At 52.9% G+C, this 14,696-nt stretch overlaps 1 protein-coding gene and 1 long non-coding RNA gene across 2 annotated transcripts; both read right to left on the bottom strand.

Annotated features, from left to right (window-relative positions):
• Positions 1–325: 325 nt before the first annotated feature.
• SUPT16H (SPT16 homolog, facilitates chromatin remodeling subunit) lies at positions 326–14,673 on the bottom strand. Its single transcript, XM_085044416.1, has 26 exons — positions 14,517–14,673; positions 13,150–13,242; positions 11,463–11,633; positions 10,906–11,058; positions 10,479–10,625; positions 9,982–10,133; positions 9,237–9,409; positions 8,952–9,042; positions 8,800–8,873; positions 8,417–8,529; positions 8,104–8,169; positions 7,768–7,863; positions 7,572–7,687; positions 7,189–7,342; positions 6,529–6,656; positions 6,316–6,451; positions 5,640–5,766; positions 4,930–5,048; positions 4,176–4,301; positions 3,573–3,685; positions 3,082–3,157; positions 2,133–2,302; positions 1,654–1,783; positions 991–1,117; positions 548–625; positions 326–462 (listed from the first exon to the last, which is right to left on the bottom strand). Exons 1-26 carry the CDS (start codon positions 14,580–14,582, stop codon positions 353–355), a joined length of 3,105 nt encoding a protein of 1,034 aa, XP_084900542.1. The 5' UTR covers positions 14,583–14,673; the 3' UTR covers positions 326–352.
• On the bottom strand, positions 2,475–2,893 carry LOC146423704 (uncharacterized). The gene is made up of 3 exons (XR_014847276.1): positions 2,880–2,893; positions 2,611–2,785; positions 2,475–2,558 (listed from the first exon to the last, which is right to left on the bottom strand). It is a non-coding gene; the product is annotated as an uncharacterized LOC146423704 (long non-coding RNA).
• Positions 14,674–14,696: the final 23 nt, after the last annotated feature.

The following is a 14,696-nucleotide window of genomic DNA, read 5'->3' as shown; positions in this document are numbered from 1 at the left end:
CCAGGAGGAAGAAACAACTTGGGCACTTCCAGAGTGGGGGAAAAACAAAAAAATAAAAACAACAAAAAAGTTTACCCAAACCCCACCAAAATTGGGAAAATCCCCCCAAATTCCCGCCGGAAAAAAAACCCAAAAATTGGGGAAAACTGAGGAAATTTGGGAGAAAATTGAGGAAAATTGAGGAAAATTGAGGAAAAAACCCCAAAATTCCCGACTGGGGGTGGGGGAGGGGAGGGGCAAAAACGTCACGAAACTCTTGGAATTTGGGGGTTTTTCCCAATTTTTTTTTGCTTTTTTTTGGGGGGAAAAAAGGGGCGGGGCTCCGGGGGGGTGGGGGAGGGGCGGCCACGCCCTACTTCCTCTTCTTTTTGGGGGGGTTGTGGCGACCCCGCCCAGGGGGACCCTTCCGCTTCCGGCCACGCCCACGCTCCTCCTCCTCCTCGTATTGGCTCTCGCGGTCGGCTGGGGAGAAAAACGGCGATTTTGGGAAAAAAACGGAAATTTGGGGGATTTTCGGGGGGATTTTGGGGGATTTTTGGGGTCGAACCTTTCCGGGCTTCCTCCTCCAGCTCGTCCCAGTCCTTCCCGCTCTCCTCCTCGCTGCCCAGGGAGTCCTTGGAGTATTCTGGGGGATTGGGGGAAAAAACGAGAAAAAAAGGGGAAAAACGGGAAAAAAAATGGGGAAATTTAAAGGTGAGTTTAAAGGAGAGGAAGGAAAATGGATTTAGGGGAAAAAACAAATATTTGGAAGGAAAAAGGGGAAAGTTCCAAGGGAAAGTCCAGGATTTGCGGGGAAAGTTCCAAAATTTAGAAGCAGAAAATAATAAATTTTGGGAATTCCCAGCGCTTCTCAGAAAAACCCAGAAATATTTTAAAATAGGGCAAAAAATAAATGGCAAAATGATGTATAATGCAGGAATTTTGGGGAGAAATGGGGGTTGGTGGGGTGGGCGTGGCCAGGTGAGGCCAGGTGTGGCCAGGTGAGCTCACCTGACTCCTCGGCCTCAGAGGAATAATCTTCATCACTGTCCTCCTCCTCCTCCTCGTCCTCCTCCGAGGGGTTGAAGGTCTCGTCCTCCAGCTCCGACTCCGACTCACCTGGCTCCGCCTCCGAGCCCTGCGCAGGTGAGGGTGGGGCTCAGGTGAGGGGGCGTGGCCTTTGGGGGCATGGTCGGTGCCACACCCTCACCTGGAGCAGCTGGGGTGGGGCTGGGAGGGGTCTGGGTGTGGCACTCGGGTGTGGGTGTGTCCCCAGGTGTGTCCCAGGTGTGTCCCCAGGTGTGTCCCAGGTGTCCCAGGTGTGTCCCAGGTGTGTGTGAGTGTCCCTGGGCATGTCCCCAGGTGTTCCAGGTGTTTCCCATGGGGTTTGGGTGTGTCCCAGGTGTCCCCATGTGTGTCCCCAGGTATGTCCCTGCTGTTCCCAGGTATCCCCAGGTGTCCCCAGGTGTGTCTCAGGTGTCCCCAAGTGTCCCAGGTGTTTCCCACGTGTGTCTCAGGTGCCCCCAGGTGACCTCAGGTGTGCCCAGGTGCCGCCAGGTGTGTCCCAGGTGTGCTAGGGTGTATCCCAGGTGCCCCCAGCTTCCCCCAGGTGTGTTCCAGGTGTGTCCAGGTATATCCCAGATGTCCCCAGGTGTGTCCCAGGTGTGTCCATACCTCCCCCTCGGGCTCCAGGAATGACCACCCGCCCTGCTCGAAGAAGCCCTCGGGGTCATCCACGATGGTCTTCATGATCTTGGTCCAGTTGAGGGACTGAACGCCCTCCGTGTACTTGAGGTCACACGAGCTGCGGGACAGGTGGGACAGGTGGGACAGGTGAGACGGGTGGGACAGGTGGGACAGGTGGGACAGGTGGGGTAAGGAAAATAAATCTACCAAACCAGCTCCAAGGAATCCTCAGAAAATCCCCCAAAATGCAAATGAAAAAAACCTCAAAAACCCAAAACCCTCAGAAAAAAACTCCCCAGCAGACCAAACCTCAAATCCCCAAAATCCCAAACCAACAACTCCAGAAAAACAAAAACCACAACCTCCCTCCCACAAATTAACAAAAATCTTTATAAAAACCTCAGGAAAACAACAAAAACCCCCCAAAAAACCCCCAAAAATCCCGCAATGAGCCGATGTGGCCTCACTTGAGCCACTCCTTGATGGGGTCCAGCGAGGCCACGGGGATGGCGTTGATCATGGTCACCTTGCGCGCGTAGTCCTTGTAGACGATGACCAGGTCGAAGTTCTTGAGGTGGAACTGCACCCGCTCGAAGTGGATCAGCTCCACCTCGTCCAGCGTCACCACGAAGGGCGGCTGCGGGGGGACAGATGGGTGGGACTCACCTGGGGGCACCTGGGAGCACCTGGGGACACCTGGGATATACCTAGATATAGCTGGGGTACAGCTGGGGACACCTGGGATATACCTGGATATACCTGGATATACCTGGGATACACCTGGATACACCTGGGAGCACCTGGGGTACACCTGGGGACACCTGCATGTACCTGGGGACACCTGGGATACACCTGGATATACCTGGGGACACCTGGGATACACCTGGGGACACCTGGATATATCTGGGGACACCTGGGATACACCTGGGATACACCTGGGGACACCTGGGATACACCTGGATATACCTGGGGACACCTGGATACACCTGGGGATACCTGGATATATCTGGGGACACTTGGGATATATCTAGATATACCTGGGATATACCTGGATACACCTGGGGTGCACCTGGATATCCCTGGGGATAGCTGCATGTACCTGGGGACACCTGGGATACACCTGGGATACACCTGGATATATCTGGGGACACCTGGAAGGCCTTTGGGGGACACCTGGGGTAACCTGAGGAGACCTGGGGACTTTTGGGATATACCTAGATATACCTGGATACACCTGGGGTACACCTGGGGTACACCTGGATACACCTGGGGACACCCAGGGTCACACCTGTCCCTCACCTGGCCGTTCCCACTCGGTGCAGTTATCACACCTGGGGTCACACCTGTCCCAGCCACACCTGAGGTCACACCTGTCCCACCTGTGCCACACCTGTGCCACACCTGTGCCACACTCACCCACTCGGTGCAGTTCACCAGGGCGCTGCTCGTGGGCTGCAGCAGGCAGGTGCTGCGGTAGGGGGCGCCGTTGAACCTGCAGGGACCCGAAAAACACCCAAATCACCCCAAAATTACCCATAACTCCAAAATCACCCAAAAATTACCCAAAAACCACTGAAATCGCCCTAAAATTACCCAAAAAACACTGAAATCACCCCAAAAATTACCCAAAAAACACTGAAATCACCCCAAAATTACCCAAAAACTCCCCTGAGGAGACACCAGGAATGGGGAAAAACACCCAAAAATGGGGAAAAGACTCCAGAAAATGGTGAAAAAGAGACCCCAAGAGTGGGGGAAAGACCCCAAAATTCCCCAAAAAGCACCCCAAATCCCCAGTAAATCACCCCAAATCCCCTTGAATTCACCTTTTCCTCACCCCAAACCCCCCAAAAGTGCTGTTTTTGCCCATTTTTGCCCGTTTTTTCCCGTTTTTGCCCCAGACTCACCCCAGCTCCCGGAAGGGCACCTCGAACTCCAGCTCCTCCTTGGTCAGCGCCTCGACCTTCTCGATGAAGTTCTTGAAGGCTGTTTTCAGCTTGTGCCTCATCTCCCGCTCCATCTGCAGCCCCAAAATCCCCAAAAGTCACCCCAAAAATCCGTGGGAATGAGGGTCATGGCAGGGGGAACAGCCAAACCCACGGGAATGAGCAAAAATCCCAAGAAAATGACCCAAAAAATGGGGAAATTACTCAAAATGTGTAAGAATGACCCTCAGATATGTGGGAATAATGTGCATAAAAATCACCCAAAACCCTTCAAAATCCCCAAAAATGCCTCAAAAAACCTCCCAAACCCAGTAAAACCCTCGATGGGATCCCAAATAAACCCTGGGAAGCCCCAAAAATCCTATGGGAAATCCAAAAAAAACTTGGGGGAAAAAAAAACCCCAAAAAAATCCTGGAAAAGTGACAAAAAAAAATCAGAAAAATTTAAAAAAAAAACTTCTGGGAATGACCTAAATCTGCTGGGATTGAACCGAAAGTGGCGGAAATGACCCGAAAATGTTTGGGAATGTTCCAGAATGCCCCGGAATGTTCCGGAAGGCGCACCTGCTCGGCGTAGAGGTCGTCCCTGTCGTGCATGTGTTGGTGTTTGCCCAGATCCGTGGTGATCTCGCCCACCTCGGTGTAGAACTGAACGTCCGTGTGACGCTTCTTCCCGAACATGATGGCGTTCTGGGGGGAAAAAGGGGGAATTTGGGAAAAATCTGGGGTTTCCCGGGAAAAAACCGCAGGGGTTCGGCACCCAAGTCAGGGTTTTGGGGCAAAAAAGCCAAGTGTTGGTTCAAAATTACGGAGTTTTGATCTGAAATGGACACGTTTTGACCCAAACATGGGGAGTTTTGGCCTAAAATCACAGGTTTTCAATCCCAAACCACCAATTTTCCACCCAAACCAAGGGGTTTAGACCCAAAATCGTGGAATTGCACTAAAAAAACGCGTGTTTTGACCCAAAATCTGGATTTTTGACCCAAAATCCTGGTATTTTGACCCAAATACCTGGAATTTTGACCCAAAATCTGGAATTTTGACCCAAAATCCTGGAATTTTGACCCAAAATCCTGGAATTTTGACCCAAAATTCAGGGTTTTGACCCAAAATCCCAGGGTTTTGATCACAAAATCATCGAGTTTGATCCAAACCATGAAACTGCTTTAAATCCCAGAATATTTCGACCCCAAACTGTGTGATTTCTGCCCAAAATCTCAGGGGTTTCACCCAAAAACTGCGATTTTTTACCCGAAATCGGCGTTTTTTGACCCAAAATTGCTGTTTTTTCCCCCAAAACCCTGGGATTCGGCACCTTGAGGTGGAAGTGCAGCACGATGATCATCTCGCCGTCGCAGGGCTGGAACACGGCGTGCTTGATGTTGTTGTACAGGATGTCCACCTTGTCCCCTCGGACCGACGTGAAGCGGAACCCTGGGGGGGACAGAAACACCCAAAATCCATGAGAATCGCCCCAAAACCAAAAAACCCACCATGGAAAACCCAAAAAAATCCAAAAATACACAAGCGACCCCAAAAATCCCTCAGGAAACCCCAAAAATCCCTCAGGAAACCCCAGAAGACCTCAAGGAAGCCCAAAAAAACCCTTGAGGAACTCAAAGAAACCTCAAGGAACTCCAGAAGAACCTCAGGGAACTCCAGAAGAACCTCAAGGAACTCCAGAAGAACCTCAAGGAACTCCAGAAGAACTTCAGGAAACTCCAAAAACTCTCCAGAAACTCCAAAAATCCTCCAGGAAACCCCATAAAACCTCACCAAACCCCCAAAAAACCCTTGAGAAACTTGAAGGAACCTCAAGGAACTCCAGAAAACCTCAAGGAACTCCAGAAGAACCTCAGGAAACTCCAGAAGAACTTCAGGAAACTCCAAAAACTCTCCAGAAACTCCATAAAACCTCCACGAAACCCCATAAAACCTCACCGAGTCCCCAAACCTTCACCTCAAATCCCCCAAAAAGCCCCAAATGCCCCCAAAATGCCCCGGATTGGTGGGCTCTGGTGTCACCGTTGACGTGCGCCTCCAGCGCGCCCTGCATGCGCTTCTGGGCGATGTTGGGCCGGATGTAGAGATCCTTCAGCTTGGGGTTGCTGCGGTTCAGGTTGATGACCAGCGAGTCCTGCTTCACGATGCCCTGCGGACACAGTGGCCAGCGGTGACCGCTCGGTGACCAACGGCCACTCAGTGACCACTCAGTGACCACTATCAACACCCAATAACAGCCCAATGACAACTTGGTAACCGTTCAATGAAAAATGATCAATGACCACTCAATAGCTAGTAATGACCATTTAGTGACCACCCTGAGACCACACTGACCACTCAGTGACTTCCCAATGACCAGTGATGACTCAGTGACCAATGCCCACCCAATGCCCACTCAATGACCAATGGTCACTCAATGAACATTCAACCACCAATAATCACTCAACAACTTAATGACCACTCAGTGACCACTCAATGACCACTCAATGACCACTCCAAGACCACAGTGACTACTCAATGACCACTCTAAGACCACACTGACCATTCAATGACCTTCCATTGACCAGTGATGATCCAGTGACCAATGACCACCCAATGCCCACCCAATGCCCACCCAATGACCACCCAACAACCACTCACCGCCCGCCGTCCAACCACCCTCCGGCCCCTTGCTGACCACCAGCTGACGGCTGCCCACCTCCTTCTCCTTCTCCTCGGCCTCGCGGGTCTTGTATCGCTTCTGCACCTCCTTGATGATGCGGAAGGCGTTCTGCAGGTTGGACGCCGGGACCGTCGACTCGCCCGGCGGCTTCAGGTTGGACGCCCGGTACGTTCTGCGGACAGAGTGACCGCGGTGACCTCACCGCGACCTCGCCGTGACCTCGCCGGGGGGGGAGGAATGACCACCCACATCTCCTTGACGAAGGTGGCCTCGGGGTTGGGGAAGATGTTGCCCTCGTTGCGGCCCAAGGCGCTGCCCGGGCAGAAGAAGTTGATGCGCAGGTAGGTGTAGTCGCCTTCCACCGACATGCTGATGTTCTGGGGAGAGGGGGAAACGGGTCAGGAGCGGCGAGTTTGGGGAGAAAAATGGGGAGTTTGGGGAGAAAAATGGGGAATTTGGGGAGAAAAGAGGGGAATTTGGGGCGGTGCAAAAAATGGGGTGGTGGGAGAGTAAAATGGCCTTGGAGTTGGATGGTGGGAGCTCAGAAAAACCCAAAATTGGGGTGGTGGGACCCCAAAATCACCTGAAATAGGGTGGTGAGACCCCAAAATCACCTGAAATGGGGTGGTGGGACCCCAAAATACCCAAAATGGGGTGGTGGGAGCTCAGAAAAACCCAAAATGGGGTGGTGGGACCCCAAACCTGGATCTTCCTCTTTTCAGGAAAAATTTAGGTTTTTTGGGAGAAATTTTGGGATCGGTTTTGATGCTTTCCCTCATGATTTGGCTATTTTTCATTGCAGTTTTGGCGGTTTTGGGGCCATTTCCACACGGTTTTGGACTGCCACCATCCCGGGGTTGATCCCCTTGATTTTGGGGCGAATTCCCAGGATTTTGGGTCCGGCCCCACCTTGATGGTGGCGATGTGGAAGGGCGTGGCGATGCCGAAGACGGGCATGATGACGCTCTCGTACTTCTTGTCGATGTAGATCTTCATCTCCCTCACGTGAGGCTCCTTGGGCAGCAGCGCCGCGCTCTTGTAGGACACGTTCGACTTCCGCGCCCTGGAGCGGGGCGAGAAACCGAGATTTTGGGAAAAAACGGGGCGAGAAACCAGAATTTTGGGAAAAAACGGGGCGAGAAATCGAAATTTTGGGAAAAAATGGGGCGGGTGGTGAGATTTGGGGCTGTTGGGGCAGGAATTGGAGCCCAAATTGGGACAAAAGGGCAGGAATTGGGGCAGGAACCAGGAAACGGGGAACGGGGGCTCAGAAATGGGGCGAATTCCGGTACTTTTGGGTCTGCTGCTCGCCGCGCTGCTCCGTCAGGCGTCGCCGGGCGTCCTCGTTGAGCTGGGTGGCCAGCTCCTTCTGGTGCGCCCGGCGCTTCTCCTCGGCCGTCAGCTCGTTCTGGGGGCACGGAGCGGTCAGTGTGTGGTCAGTGAGGGGTCAGGGTGTGGTCAGTGAGGGGTCAGGGGGAGGGGACTCACCCTGGTGCGCTCGGTCAGCAGGGCAGCGCGGGAGCTGCGGCCCAAGAGGTCCTCAGCCGCGTCCTTGTCCGGCTCCTCCTCATCCTCATCCTCGTTCTGGGGTGGAAAATCCACAATTCAGGAAAGAATCGCGTCCCGGAGTCCCAAAATCCACCCAAAACTACCCAAATTCCTCGAGGATCCAATGAAACGGCCCCAAATCCCCCCCGAAAAAAACCCAAAATGAGGTAAAACCCAACAAATTTTGTGGGAAATTCCCCCCAGTTGGCTTTTTCCATTTACCACCGAAGTTATTTTCCCAAAAACCCCTGATTTAAACCCAAATCCCAGTCTCACCTTGAGGAAAATTCCAACGTTTTTCACCTTTTTCTTGACGGAGGTGAGAACCACGGCGGGGCCGTCCTGCAGGGGAAACGAGCAACCTGATTGGCCGAGGGCAGCGAGTGATGTGATTGGTTGGTGGGATGGGAAAAAAGAATCTGATTGGCTAAGAGCAGGAGCTGGGGGAATGTGATTGGCTGAGGGAAGAGACGCCATTGGCCAATGAGGGAAGAACGGCCGTGATTGGTTGGTATTGGCTGAGGGGTGCTTTGATTGGTCAGCAGCACAGCGAGGCCCGCCGCGATTGGCTGCCCGAGGCCCCGCCCACCTCGTCCACCATGACGGTGTCGCCGATGAAGAGCGCGTACGTTCTCTCCTCGGGCCGCTTGCCCTCCTTGTTGGCCAGCTCCGAGAGCCCCACGTTGATGCTGAAAACCATCCCTTGTGGGGGAAAAACACGGATTTGGGGAGAAAACCACGGATTTGGGGAAAAAACCACGGATTTGGGGAAAAACCACAACTTTGCGCGAGAAACGGCGATTTTGGGGGAAGGAGGAGGAGGTGGGGAACGATTTGTGAGGGGAAGTTTTGGTGGGAAGGGAGGTTTAGTCAGGAAAAGGGGGATTGTAGAGAAAAGGACAATTTTGGGGTGGAAAGGGGTGGTTTTGGGGACGAATTTGGGTGGAAAAAAGGGGATTTTGCGCCTCTCACCCTTCTTGAGGCGCTGCTGGTTTTTGCTGTTGATGACCAAGGAGCCCTCGCGGAACTCAATGCCCATGGCGAACCTGGAACGGGAGCCCAGGGTGGCCACGGTGACCCCCGAGTGACCCCGGGATGACCACCCCAGTGACCCCAGGCCTCACCCCAAATTCTTGGTGATTTTGCCCAGCAGCTCCGGCCGCTGCTTCTTGACCACGTCCATGACGGCGGCGTAGACGTCGCAGAGCTTCGCGCCTGGGGAGGTCATCTGGGGTCACTCAGGGGTCACTCAGGGGGCATTGGGGGGGGTCATTGGGGGTAACATTGAGGGGTCACTCAGGGGTCACTGCGGGGGTTATCAGGAAGGCGCTGCGGGGTCGCCGCGGGGACGGTCGGGACGGCGCGGCGGGGTCGCCGAGCGGTCAGCGCGGTCACTCGGGGTCACTGACCGTGCCGCATGTCGCGGATCAGCACCTCCTGCAGCTGCAGCAGGAAGCTGTAGTGGTCCTGCATGTCCTGGGGAGGATCCACCATGAGGGTCCTGACCAGGTTGGAGCAGTAGGACTTGTAGCGGATGCCCATGGAGCAGGTGATGGCCCCGAAGTGCATGTGGCTCTTGTCGCTGCGGGGAAAAAACGGGGTGAGAAACGGGGAAATTGGGGAAAACGGGGAAAATGGGGGTTTGGGGAAAAAAACGGGGAAAAAATGGGGCATTGGGGGGTAAAAAATGAAAAAAAATGAGGCATTGGGGGGTAAAAAGTGAAAAAAAATGGGGATTTGGGGGGTAAAAAGTGAAAAAAAATGGGGATTTGGGGGGTAAAAAGTGAAAAAAAAGGGGGAATTGGGGAGGAAACGAAGGGAAAAGGAGGGATGAAGTGGGAAAGAAATCCCTGCGACGTTTTGGGATGGAAATCCTGATTTTGGAATCACAAACGCCAGTTTTGGGGTGAATAACCCGAGTTTTGGGTCTAACAGACCCATTCTGGAATACGAAAAAAAAACTCTCTGGAATGAAAACCTCAATTTTTGGAATGGGAAAAACCAACTTTGGGTCTGAAAGACCAATTTTGGGGCAGAACCTCCCAATTTTCAGCCAGAAAACCCCAATTTTGGGGCAGAACCCCCCGATTTTTCCTGGAAAAGGGATGGCTCCGGGTGGGATTTTGGGGATTTTGGGGATTTTGGGATCCCCACCTGACCACGCTGAATTTGAGGTTGTAGTTGCCGCCGCTCTGGATGATGGGCGGGTAGCACATCTCCACGGCCGAGGGGTCAGCTCCGGCCAGGTACTTCTTCTCCTCGATGGCCTTCTCCACCGCCTCGGCCAGCTTGCTGTGGCGCACCTTCTGTGGGAGGGACACCGGGGTGACATCAGGGTGACGTCACAGTGACGTCACGTGGGGCACAGAACTGCAGGCAGGCGCTGGTCGCAGAAATTGGACCTCAAAACACTCAAAAATGTTGGAGTTTTGCACTAAAAATGTGCATTTTTGGATCAATTTGACCCCAAAATGTTCTCTTTTCAGTGAGATTAACCCAAAAAATGCTGATTTTTGAAAAGATTTAACTTCACAATGGGTGGTTTTGGCCCAACGTGACCTCAAATCCCCCATTTTTGGTCCAACTGTACCTCCAAACTCCCGATTTTGGCCCATCCCGCCCCAAAACCCTCTGTCCCCTCTGTCCCCGACCTCGTCGGCGTCGACGATCTCCATGACGCGCTCCTTGAAGAACTTGGTGAACACCTCGGAGGTGATGGCGGCAGCCTTGCGCATCAGCTGCAGCTCCACGTCCTCCTTGGCCGCCATGGTCTGCGCCACGGCCGCGCTCACGTCCACCTGCGGTCAGCGGGGGCGTTCTGTCGGCGCCAGGCCAGTGCTGACCATCCCAACCCAACTCCAACCCAACCCAAATCCATCCAACCCAAACTCCAACCCAACCCAAATCCATCCAACCCAACTCCAACCCAACTCCATCCCATCTCCAACCCTTCCATTCCAACCTCAATCCAACTCCAACCAAACTCCAACCCATCCAACCCAACTCCAACCCAACTTCAATCCAACCCAAATCCATCCAACCCAACTCCAACCCTTCCATTCCAACCCCAACCCTAACCTTCTCGAAGCCCTCCTTGCTGAGAGCGTCGTTCCAGCTCTTCATGAACTCCCCCGGGAATTTGTCCTTGGAGAAGACCCCGAGGCGCCGCCCGCCCCGGCTGCCCTTGAGCGCCTCGATGAGCTTCTCGAAGTTGGCCTTGTTGCTCTCGTTCTGCGGGGAGGGACGGGGAATCTCCTCACACCTGGCCCTGACCCCAAAGTGAGCCCTAAGGAGCCCCAGAACGACCCCAAAACTGACCCACGGCACCTCCTACACCCCACAGGAACCACCAAAACCCAAAATGACACAAAAACCAACCCACAGCACCTCCCACATCCCACAGGAACCCCCAAACCCCAGAACGACCCCAAAACTGACCCACGGCACCTCCCACACCCCACAGGAACCCCCAAAACCACCCCAAACCCCAAAACTGACCCACAGCACCTCCCAAACCCCACAGGAACCCCCAAAACCACCCCAAACCCTAAAACTGACCCACAGCACCTCCCAAATCCCACATGAACCCCAAAACCACCCCAAACCCCTCCCCAGCCCCCCACCCCGGTGCCCACCTTCTCTCGGACCAGCAGAGTGACCGCTGGCAGCCCGTTGGCTCCCTCGCCGCCCTTGCCCTGGGCCACCTGCTTGAGGAACTCGACCTTCTTGCGGCTGGCCAAGAAGAGGACGCGCTCCTCGCAGAACAGCATCACCGTGTCGGTCAGCTCGTAGCCGAACAGCCACGTCTGCGGGGACAGCGCGGCGGGGAGGAATGGGAACCCCAAATGGAGCACGGGAACCCAAAATGGAGCATGGGAATCCCAAATGGAGCATGGGAACCCCAAATGGAGCATGGGAACCCAAAAAGGAGCATGGAAACCAAAAAAGGAGCACCAAAAACCCAAAAGGAGCATGGAAACCCCAAATGGAGCACTGAAAACCCCAAAAGGAGCACAGAAAACCCCAAATGGAGCACCAAAAACCCAAACTGAGCATGGAAAACCCCAAAAGGTGGGCAGAAAACCCCAAAAGGAGCACAGGAAACCCCAAATGGAGCGTGGAAACTTCAAAAGGAACACTGAAAATCCCAAATGGAGCATGGAAACCCCAACAGGAGCACAGAAATCCCAAAAGGAGTACAGACAACGCCAAATGGAGCATGGAAACCCAAAATGGAGCATGGAAACCCCAACAGGAGCATGGAAAACCCCAAAAGGACCATGGAAACCCCAAAAGGAACACGGATAACCCCAAATGGAACACCAAAAACCCAAATAGAGCATGGAAACCCCAAAATGAACATGGAAAACTTCAAAAGGAACGCAGAAAATCCCAAAAGGAACACAGAAAAAACCAAATGGAACACTGAAAACCCCAAAAGCAATGCAGAAAACCCCAAAAGGAGCATGGAAACCCCAAGAGGAGCACCAAAAATTCCAAAGGAAAATGGGAAACCCCAAATGGAGCACTGAAAAACCCAAAAAGAGCATGGAAACCCCAAATGGAGCACAGAAAACCCCGAAAGGAACAAAGGGAAAGGCACCAAGAATTGTCATTATTGGAGAAATCCTATAAAGAAATAGTGCAGGGCTGGAAAAAATCCCCCAAAACTGATGATGATGCCTTAAAAATTATAAAAACGCCCTAAAAAATGTGGGAATCTGCTAATATTATAATAAACCCCAAAAGTGGTGGGAAAACACCCAAAAATAAAGGGAAAATTCAGAAACAGTGCGAAGCCACCCGAATGTAAAAAGGAAATCCCAAATGCATGAAAATTTTGCTAAAAATGAGGGAAACCCACCCAAAAATGGCTGGAAACGTCCTAAAAATGATGAAAACCACGGAAAAAACGGAGAGGAACTCCCTGAAAATTATGGGAACTCATGAAAAAATTAAATTAATGTGTCAAAATCTAAATGAGTGCATTAAAAACGTCTTCAAAAGTTATGAAAAAATTTTTTTAAAAATCAGAAGGCTCTAAAAATTATGGAAAACCTCTCAATCTGTTGGACATGCACCCAAAATATTTTAAAATAAAAATTATAGGAATACTCCAGAAGATCTCAGATCCTTCTAAAGGTGACAATCCCTCCACAAAAAGGGTTTTGGGATCCTCTAAATGGTCCTGGGACCCCCAAAAAGGGGTTTTGGGACCCCAAAAAGGGCTCTGGGACCCCCAAAAAGGGCTCTGGGACCCCAGAAAGGGCTCTGGGACCCCCAAAAGGGGCTCTGGGACCCCAGATTTTGGGATCAGCTCACCTGCAGCGCCGTGGATTTGGCGTAGACGATCTCCTCGTCCACCCCGACGGCGACCACGATGGCATCGACGCCCCCGAACTCATCCTCCCCTTTCTGGGGGCACGGGGCGGGGTCAGAGCCCCCGGGGGCGGGGTCAGAGCCCACGGGGCGGGGTCAGAGCATCCAGGGGCGGGGTCAGAGTCCCCAGAGACCCCTCCCCAAATTATTCACCCAAATTCACCCCAAATCCCCCGAAAATAAACCCCAAATATCCCGAAAATTAAACCCAAAATCCCCCAAAAACAAACCCCAAATGCCCTGGAAAGAAAACCCCAAATCCTCCAAAAACAAACCCCAAATCCTCCGAGAGTTAAACCCCAAATCCCCCAAGAATTAAACCCAAATCCCCCAAAACAAACCCCAAATCTCCTGAAAATAAACCTCAAATCCCCCAAAACAAACCCCAAATGCCCTGGAAAGAAAACCCCAAATCCTCCAAAAACAAACCTCAAATCCTCCGAGAGTTAAACCCCAAATCCCCCAAGAATTAAACCAAAAATTCCCCAAAAACAAACCCCAAATCCCCCAAAAATAAACCCCAAATCCCCCAAAAACAAACCCCAAATCCCCCGAGAATTAAACCCCAAATCCCCTCCTGAGCCCCCAAATCGCCTCCCCAGTTCCATTCTCCCTCCCCTGGGGGGTCCGAGGGGCGGAGCTAGCGACCCCTCCCCAAATTAGCCCCGCCCCCTCCCCAAAACCACCCAAATCAACCCAAAACTCCCCAAATCTCCCCAAATTCACCCAAATCCCCCCAAATTCAACACGAATCTGCTCAAATTCAACCGAAATCTCCCCGAATCTCCCCAAATTCAACCCAAATCTCCTCAAATCAACCCAAATCTCCACAAATTCAACCCAAATCTCCCCAAATCCATCTCAAATTCACCCCAAATTTAAGTCGAATCTCCCCAAATTTAACCCAAATCTCCCCAAATTCACCCCAAATCAACCCAAATCTCCCCAAATTCACCCCAAATCCACCCGAATCTCCCCAAATTCAACCTAAATCAACCCAAATCAACCCCAAATCTCCCCAAATTCCCCCAAATTACACCCAAATCTCCCCAAACTCACCCCGAATCTCCCCAAATTCAACCCAAATCTCCTCAAATCAACCCAAATTCAACCCCAGATCTCCCCAAACTCACCTAAATCTCCCCAAATTTAACCCAAATTTCCCCAAATCAACCCAAATTCACCCCGAATCTCCCCAAATCTCCCCAGATTCAACCCGAATCTCCCCAAATCCAACCCGAATCCCCCCGAGGTTAACCCCTCACGCCCCCCTCCCGCCCCTCCCCCACCCCGTCCCGCCCCTCCCCCACCTGCCAGCTCGCGTAGAGTCTCCGCAGCCGCCGCGAGAAGGCCTCGCGGTCCAGGCTGAGCGCCATGAGGGGCCCCAGCCGGGCAGAGCGGCCCCTCCCGGAACCCTCGGGCTCGTCCGGGACCCCCCGACGGGACCCCCGCGGGACCCCCGAGCCGAGCCGCCTTCCTCCTCCTCCTCC

This window comes from Lichenostomus cassidix, unplaced genomic scaffold (genome assembly GCF_008360975.1).
Source record: "Lichenostomus cassidix isolate B80296 unplaced genomic scaffold, HeHo_3.0 HiC_scaffold_36, whole genome shotgun sequence".
Lineage (NCBI taxonomy): Eukaryota > Metazoa > Chordata > Aves > Passeriformes > Meliphagidae > Lichenostomus > Lichenostomus cassidix.
Note: the sequence above shows the minus strand (reverse complement) of the source record. Positions and strands in the feature narration are given on the sequence as shown.